The sequence below is a fragment of the Vollenhovia emeryi genome, unplaced genomic scaffold (genome assembly GCF_000949405.1).
Source record: "Vollenhovia emeryi isolate VEMERY1.0 unplaced genomic scaffold, V.emery_V1.0 DF939207.1, whole genome shotgun sequence".
NCBI classification, from domain to species: Eukaryota; Metazoa; Arthropoda; class Insecta; order Hymenoptera; family Formicidae; genus Vollenhovia; species Vollenhovia emeryi.
Window position 1 is genome coordinate 246,257 of NW_011967159.1, and position 7,759 is coordinate 254,015.

Here is a 7,759-nt window from a genome sequence, read left to right on the forward strand (position 1 = left end):
GCACAGGTTAGTAACTGCTTCCCTTATCCCCTCTTTTCGCGTGTGCGAGAGAGAACGCACAGACACGAAACAGAGTGCATCCTTTTCTACGTGAGCTCTACCCCCACTCCGCCAACCAGCAGTCTAGATATACTATGTCTATGTATGCGGCACAGGAGCCATCCCCACTCCTACCCCCACCACCACTATAGCGATGTGGCAGACGTTCTCTCTGCGGAATCACTGCTCGGGCCGGGCCCGGAAACTATAGGCTTGTTTTCTGTTCCTATAACACTGGTCAACTAGTGCAATAAATTGGAGTAAGACAAGCATATTTTTTTCTCTTTGCGTCTAGAAACATTCTATTTTGTAGCCAATAAATACGTTTAAAAAATTTGTGCAAGTTGATAAATCGTAAAATTTTTGGAGCGTTTTCATTTGACTTACCTGAAACAGAATGTCTCTAGATCCAAAGAGCACATAGATCAGGCTCTACTGTTACTTTTGTCGTACGACACATTTTTTAAGCCTGTCGATCGGTTGCAAAATAGAAAAGTTGTTGAATCTCTAGAAATTATCTATGACAAATGTAATATTAGGCTTAGGCCTACAATTAGATTTCGAAGCCTCTTCACGTAATTCATAGGGAGCTTGAATAGTGCCCCGATTGTTTACCGTTACCATTGTTCTCGCGAGACTTATGACACGTTGTTGCTTGTTGCAGGATGTATAGCCTGATGGGAATACCGGATTCGCGGCTGCCATTCAGGGTTCTCACCGCGTATTTTATTACCCAACTAATATTCGCTTTCGTACTCATGGACGCCTTGGCCCCTGCAGCGTAAGTTACCGAAAGAAAATTATCACTCGCGTTATTGCATGGTTGTTGCGTACGTACGTACACGCCGCTGAACAATAATTCGTCGAGATAATTCGCTGTATAACTCGTCAAATTATCTCAGAGACGTAGTTTTGTCTCGTCGTTTGCTTATTAACAATACAATTTTTAACGGAAACTCGATGAATCATTTTCCATGCGCAACAATATCCGCCTCGATTGACAAAGTTTAAATAAAAAAATAAAATTTAAATTTACATAGGCCAATTAGATTCACGAGCAATGTTGGTTTTAAAAGGTTTTTAATAATTAATGTGCTATCATATTGGTCTTAACATTTAAAACAGTAACGAATCTAACGATATGTATAACGATGTGTAACAAACGTTTCAACATAACTTTGCCTTCTTCAGCGTTTGTTTGTATCAATTGAAAGACAGAACGATCCCATTTTTCGTGGAGAGATCAATTTCATTTCGTCACTGAGGTTTAAAATTCGATTTTTCTCAATCCTATTCCACATTGGCAGATATAGAAGGGATCAGTCAAAGTGATATAATTGTCAGTATTGTAAAATTTTGGTTCATGTGTTTTATAAAGAATCATGGATTCGTTCTTCCACTTTCAATGTCTTGTCTGCGACTGAAAGAAAGAAAAGACAGTATCTCGATCTTTTACAAACGCGTTTTAGGGAGCATCAAAGGGTGTGCAGTAGACTTCACTTCCTGTGGAAAAGCCTGCGGAAGTTGCGGAGCGAGAAACCAGGATTGGTAAGAATACGTTTGTCCTCTCTCAAAGAGAAAATCTTGGAAAAGATTTGAAAAAGTTTTTTTTTGCAATTTCTCAGCACTGTGTCGTCCTGTGTCTCGTGGCCTTTGGCCTGTGGCTGAGCGGACACATCAATCCATCGACTCGTCACTCGATATACTGGGGCATTGTACTGGGATCTCTGATACTGCAGTTACCCATAAAATTATCTGACAGATTCTCGGAGTACTTCATGTCGCACAGAGGTAACGAAAAGTACCTAAATTTCTCTGAGAAAGAAAAGATTTGATTTATCGTCAGTTGCTTTCTATCCGATTTCCAGACTTAAAATAGAAGGGGCTACCTCATGGCTGGTCTATTTTTATGTTCGTTCATTTTTTCAGAATGGCAATGCGACAGCGAAATCGAGGATGAATTTTTACCTGTTGTAACAGAGGCGAATCTGCAGGTATTGAATCGAGTTGGGGAGACTGGTGATCATTCGCCAACACCGACGAGCGTGCAGTCGGACACTCAGAATGGTATTGCGACAATTTCTAACTTGATAAATTCAACATAATCTAATTCGCGGCCTAGATACGCAAATTCGCCTATTTTCGATAACTTGTCTGTAATATTTAGAGAAATAATCGATATATACCGTCTTACTTATTGCTCGATAATTCAGAGTGGAATAAAGTCGTTTTATCACCGCGCAATTTTCTCCGTTACATCTCATCGCGTTGCTTGCAGATTCTTTTTACGATGAGGATTTCATAGAGGGTCTCCAGGAGATAGCGTTCAATATGCCCTACCACGGTGAGGGTAGCACCGACGACGTCGAGCTATCGGAGTTGGAACTCTGCGTTGACGAGAACGACGCCGAAGAGGACGGCATAAAGTTTCAGACCGGTCACTTCGAGAAGAGCTCGTCTTCTTCCGAGGAGGAAGTTTTTGACGGGAAGAAAATAATCGCTGTAAGCAGCGACGAGAGCAACGGCGACAGCGACTTCGAGATAATCGACAAGGAGGAAATAACAAGGATGGAGATGTGATAAAATTCGACCGGCGAAAAGAGAACGAGGGATTATCGCTAACGATTAAGATGTCATGTCAAGCTGAAAGAAAGCCATCTCTGATCTCTGCAGTCGGCCGTGAATGAAATAAAAAAAAATTTAATGTAATTACGATAAACAACAGCGACCTCGCTTGAAACACGATTGTCTCCAGGCCGAATGTGATGATAAATTGAAATAAATAAGGTATTATGTAAGTCATAATATTGTCTCCCGATCGCAACGTTGTACCCGCGCGTACAAAGTATCGATCTTGATTGGAAAGCGTGAAGATGAAAGCAAAATTTATTTATTTAGACGAATTCAGTCGAACGCCCGTATTCTCCTGCTTCTCTGCTGCTTTTATCTTGCGCTACTCTCCCTTTGTACAAGAAGTAACGAAGAATAGATAGGCGGAGACCCGAGAATAAGGGGACTCGACTGTAGATACATATGTATGTACAATATGATACCACTGGTAATTGTATTTAATGTCTTGAACGATAAATAAGCGTATGTACATTTGCAATGTAATAAATATGCACCTGTGTACAAACGTTTTAACCTGAAGAGTCAGTTTGATCTACTTGCTACGATTGAGCAATTTTTAATGGCGCTGTACGACAGTAAGGACGCAAAAGGTACCTAATATGATCAATAAAAGCTGCACTCCGGTAGCGCAAACAAATATTTTAGATATGTAAGAATGTATTATATTGTAACATGTGTCTGTGAGATGTGTAAAAAAACAAAATGCGCGAGAAGATATTGACGAAGTGTTTGTCGAGTCTGACGCGTTTTTGTAGCCCGTTTATAATTGGTGTTTGCCGTCTTGCTCTTGTCTACGCATCTCGTATATTTGAAAATACACGACAGACGATACAAAAATATAATGTTGTTATTATGTGCACGCTCTCCTTGCGCAATAATTTCCGGCAATCTCTGCAGTATTCGCGAAATAGCAAACAGGATTGACGTCGAAACAAAGTGAACCTTTTAGAAATATTATTAAGATTATAATTTATATTCGGATAAAAAAATCTGATTTGATTTAATCAACTGGTCTGTATTTTGATTTTTTGTATATTTGTGTATACATAATTGTACAAATTATATTTCTGAAAAATTTTACTTTTACTTTTTCTTTTGCACGTTTTACTTACTTTTTTTATATTACATTACTGTTTGTGTATTTACGTTCATTTACGTTATAGGTGAATTTTCGTTTAAGATTACCTTCGAGTCTGCATTGCCCTCGAGCCTATTATCGCTTTCCTCAGCGCAAACATCTTTAACAATCGCCACTGTATTATTTACATCAATCGTCACCGTACTATTTGCATCGACTGGTTCTGCTTTACTTGTATCAATCGGCGTTGCATTATTTACATCAACAGGTTTCAAGTCTCGCAGCTTATCCTCTTTGGATTGCACAGGAACGATCGGCCGTGCGTTCTTCCTTTCCGGCAACACTTTTAGAAACGCCTTTTGCCAAGTATCGCCTTCCGAGACTTTCAGCAGTATCTCAAAGACTAAAAAGGTCCAATTCTTTCTTGAAAATGTAAATCTCCTCGCATAACTCATCTATTGTTAAAATTAAAAGAGACATGCGTCTGTATCCGAAAGTACCAAGCAGGGTTGAGAAGTAACTCGTTACTTGTAACGAAGTTATAGTTGTAACGAAGTTACTTTATATATATTTTAGACCTCCACAGATCATATTAGGCTTTGCCTTTGCCCATAAACGCCTTTATCGACTCTTAACAATTCAAATGTAGCTTTAATATTTTTATTGCCATTGCAAGAAAGTGACTGCAAAGTAACAATTCCTTACTTTTTGAGTAACTGTAACCAGTTACATTTTTAGCGAAAAAAAAACTGTAATTGTAACTAAATGCTTTTATAAAGTAACTTTCCCAACCCTGGTACCAAGGTACATTTAACTTCATTCATTACTCGTTTGTCGTGAAAATAACCAGAGATTGAAGGTGCTCGTAGAAAGCAACATTATAATTGCTCACAATATTTACCGTGATCAATAGTCAACACTTTTCTCGCCTTCATCTGTAGGAACTCGTCTAATGCCAGTCGGCCGTGTTTGATACCCGCCTCCTCCGCTAATTTGTGACACATACCCTACGATTTTTATGTTTGGTAGAGAGACTCGCCAAGAGAGACGATTAGCTAAAAAGATCTCACCTTATGTGCATTGTGATCGACGAGACCACCTATGACGTACACGCAATCGTGCTCCAAACAATCTATCACGTTTTTAGACTCGCTCGTTAGGTATATGATCTTGTCTTTGGGATAAACGTCTATGTACGACTCGGTGTGAAAGCTCACCTGTAATCGATGGAAATTTAGACGTCTATCACTTGATTTTTCTAATCGTGCAAACACCAAGCGTTTAAGGTTTCCCGAAGCGTCGCTTAACTTTAATCTTGGTTTAATTCACGTTTGTCTCTCTTTAGAGTAACAGTTGGAAAGACCTTAGGCCCGGTTTCACCAATGTCGTTTAACTTTAAGCGTAGCTCAATTTGTCCTTGTCTCTTTCCAACTGTTACTTTAGAAGGAGACAACCGTGAATTAAACTAAGATTAAAGTTAAGCGACGTAGTCGCAATCACGTACATCCCAGTGCTGATATCCGTTGTGCTTCTCCATACTGGCTCGCGACTTGCCGCTGAAACTGGTGAGGGAAAATTGCATGGGAGCCGTGGCTCTTCTGTTCAAGGTATAGCACCTCAATATCTGTTTCGTCAGCTTAGCGATGTCCTTGTCGATCATTAGCTCATCGAATGACAAGTCGATGGTCACCGTGAGCGTGCAGGCACTCGCCGCCATGGTGCTCCTCTTTAAAAGCTTCCTGGACGGACCTAGGCTCAAGTTGTTTGCACGCGCGTACGCGCGCTTCTCCCTCGCCTTAATCCTCTCCCGTAACCTACGTTGACGAGTGTGCCGTTAGGATCTATCCAGACAAACTTGCAGCACAGCTGCATAAGCTTATGCGTAAAGAAAATGATCGGTTTATTTCCTTATGTGTGCACTTACACAGATAGCACCCACAGTTCTATGGATATTCTTCTGGAGTGCAAATATTCTTAATTTCAGAATATTCCAATCAAATATTCTACAAATATATATAGATTATTACAATTCGAAAATTGTATATTCATAACAAAGAAGAACGTTTTTAGAATATTCCTTCAGAATAATTGTTGAATATTCATCGAGTTTATGTATTGCACATTGTTTATTGCGTAATACACTTATCTTACGTAAAAGGCAGTGTCATCATACCATATATAACCGACACGCTGTAGTCGATAGATTATTCTATTCACATTCGAAAAAGATTTATAGCAGTGCCAGTCGAATGTTTCACGAGCATAAGATAAATATATAAGAATGACCTATGGAATAGTCCAAATATTCTTAAAATGTTCATAGGAGTGTCCTGTGCTATCTGGGTATGGCCCAATCAGATTCCTTCTGCGTATGTTTATGTGCCGTGCAAGTTTGCCGACGAAATCGCATAAATGAATTTTCTTCTCTAAAAAAGCACGTGACGCTAGAGAGTGCAGAATTAAAGAATAAAATCCGTTCTCTCGCAAATTATGAGCTGGTTTAAAGAAACGTAAAAGTAGCGTATGAATTTTTCTTTACAAATAAGGAGATTAATATCAAACGCTTCGAGATAAATTGAAGTCGTCGCAATTTACAGAGTTTCGTACGTTGTTGCCGCGTGACATCGGGAGTTCCTAACCTCTTCGCGCCCCTTTTCTCCAGCCACTTCTCCTCCTTCTGCAATCTCTTCAATTGACGCTTGCTCATACTCGTCGGTGGCAACTGATCCGCGACTATAATCGCATTGTCCTCCGGGGAATTCACGTCGTCCATCTCGTCAAGTAATTAACTTTCCCCCGGCGTGAAACACGTGAATCGCGCTCGAGTCTACTTGTTCACCTTTTCTTCCTTTTGTTTCTTCCCTTCGAATATCTATCTGGGGAACGCGCACAACTTTTAACTCGCATTTATCCGACAATTATTTCCACGGCAACGTCGGCCAGCTTCAAGCTGAGACTTATTTTTATCGAGTCAATTTTGCTCCACACAAATCGTCACGTGTCGTTCACATCTCAACCTCCAATTCCGAATTTAAAGGTTGAAATTTTAAGTCCCATGTCAAGTAATTAAAAGCAGAGACGGGTAAAGATACAAATTTATCGCGAGTCGTCAAGTACGCCACTTGGCGACGTTTTTGGGAACTAAACGACGCGTTTTTCTCTTGATCGAGCTGGAGTCCCTAGGAAATAATTCTACCAGAGAGAAAACCTGAGAGCGGCCACGCCGGCGTTTTAAAGCCAACGGCACACGATACTATTTTTCCTACTTGATTGCACACAATACTCACCGATACGATGTGCAGCGGCGGAATTGTATCTTCGTTGATTCTGCAATCGCGCCCGATGCCTCCTCCTCCACTCAGGGGTGCTTTCGCGACGTAGATCAAAATGATCCGGATCAAAATGATCCGTGCTATGATTGGTCAAATCTGAAATTTCGTAGCATCTCATTGAAATTTTATTCAATGAAATTCCAGATTTGACCAATCATAGCACGGATCATTTTGATCCGGATCATTTTGACCTACGTCGCGAAAGCACCCCAGGTGTCGTTGTCTCAGCTCTCCTCCGACACACTCGCCAATTTACACTTGCGTTTGTAAAGTCACTTGTCACTGTCACTGTATCCAAATGCCACTTCACTCGCAAATTTACACTCGCGTTTGTAAAGTCACTTCCCAGTGAGAAATGATTCGTCTATCGACGTCGATCGACGGTTGTCACTGCCACTGTATCCGATGCCACTTGTTCGGTTTTCACTATGTCCGATTGTCACTGACAATGAGTCCAATTGCCACTACGCGCCATAGCGATCGCCGTTTCTTCTCGCACTTGTCGCGAACGCGTATCAAGAAAGACTAATACGATATGCGAAGCGGCGCGGGTACAACCGATCAATTTGACTGTCGCCGCGTGAATGATCCTGCGTATGGCGCCGTAAACATCGCAAAAACCGAGCGCGGATTCCAAGAAATGACGTAGCGCCGTGAAACCTCGGTCAAAAACAATGTA

General features: G+C 40.8%; 2 protein-coding genes across 3 annotated transcripts in view; one reads left to right on the forward strand and one right to left on the reverse strand.

Moving 5' to 3' along the window:
- Positions 1 to 2,812, forward strand: part of LOC105561400 — an 8,538-nt gene extending 5,726 nt beyond the window's left edge. The window contains exons 2-6 of the mRNA XM_012011348.1: positions 704 to 820; positions 1,509 to 1,587; positions 1,665 to 1,830; positions 1,969 to 2,106; positions 2,318 to 2,812. Of these exons, the coding sequence (XP_011866738.1) occupies positions 704 to 820; positions 1,509 to 1,587; positions 1,665 to 1,830; positions 1,969 to 2,106; positions 2,318 to 2,619 (802 nt within the window). The 3' untranslated portion in view covers positions 2,620 to 2,812. The remainder of the gene's footprint in view (positions 1 to 703; positions 821 to 1,508; positions 1,588 to 1,664; positions 1,831 to 1,968; positions 2,107 to 2,317) is intronic.
- Positions 1,780 to 6,836, reverse strand: LOC105561399 (tRNA methyltransferase 10 homolog A). Of its 2 annotated transcripts, none has more exons than XM_012011347.1 (6): positions 6,388 to 6,836; positions 5,253 to 5,562; positions 4,819 to 4,965; positions 4,650 to 4,755; positions 3,856 to 4,151; positions 1,780 to 1,854 (listed from the first exon to the last, which is right to left on the reverse strand). In XM_012011347.1, the coding sequence occupies exons 1-6, from the start codon at positions 6,519 to 6,521 to the stop codon at positions 1,816 to 1,818; spliced, it is 1,032 nt and encodes a 343-aa protein (XP_011866737.1). In that variant the 5' UTR covers positions 6,522 to 6,836; the 3' UTR covers positions 1,780 to 1,815. The 2 variants fall into 2 exon arrangements, with proteins under 2 accessions (XP_011866737.1, XP_011866736.1); XM_012011346.1 differs by lacking the exon at positions 1,780 to 1,854 and adding an exon at positions 2,908 to 3,612 and having other exon boundaries at positions 6,388 to 6,831.
- Positions 6,837 to 7,759: the final 923 nt, after the last annotated feature.

Bases quoted from the DNA above. Each gene is read 5' to 3' on its own strand.
- LOC105561399 (XM_012011346.1), bottom strand. From the start codon at position 6,521: ATGGACGACGTGAATTCCCCGGAGGACAATGCGATTATAGTCGCGGAT. The intron at 4,966-5,252 runs GTACGTGATTGC...CATCGATTACAG, and splicing joins ACGGATATCAGCACTGGGAT to GTGAGCTTTCACACCGAGTC. The intron at 4,152-4,649 runs GTAAATATTGTG...GGACCTTTTTAG, and splicing joins AGTGTTGACTATTGATCACG to TCTTTGAGATACTGCTGAAA.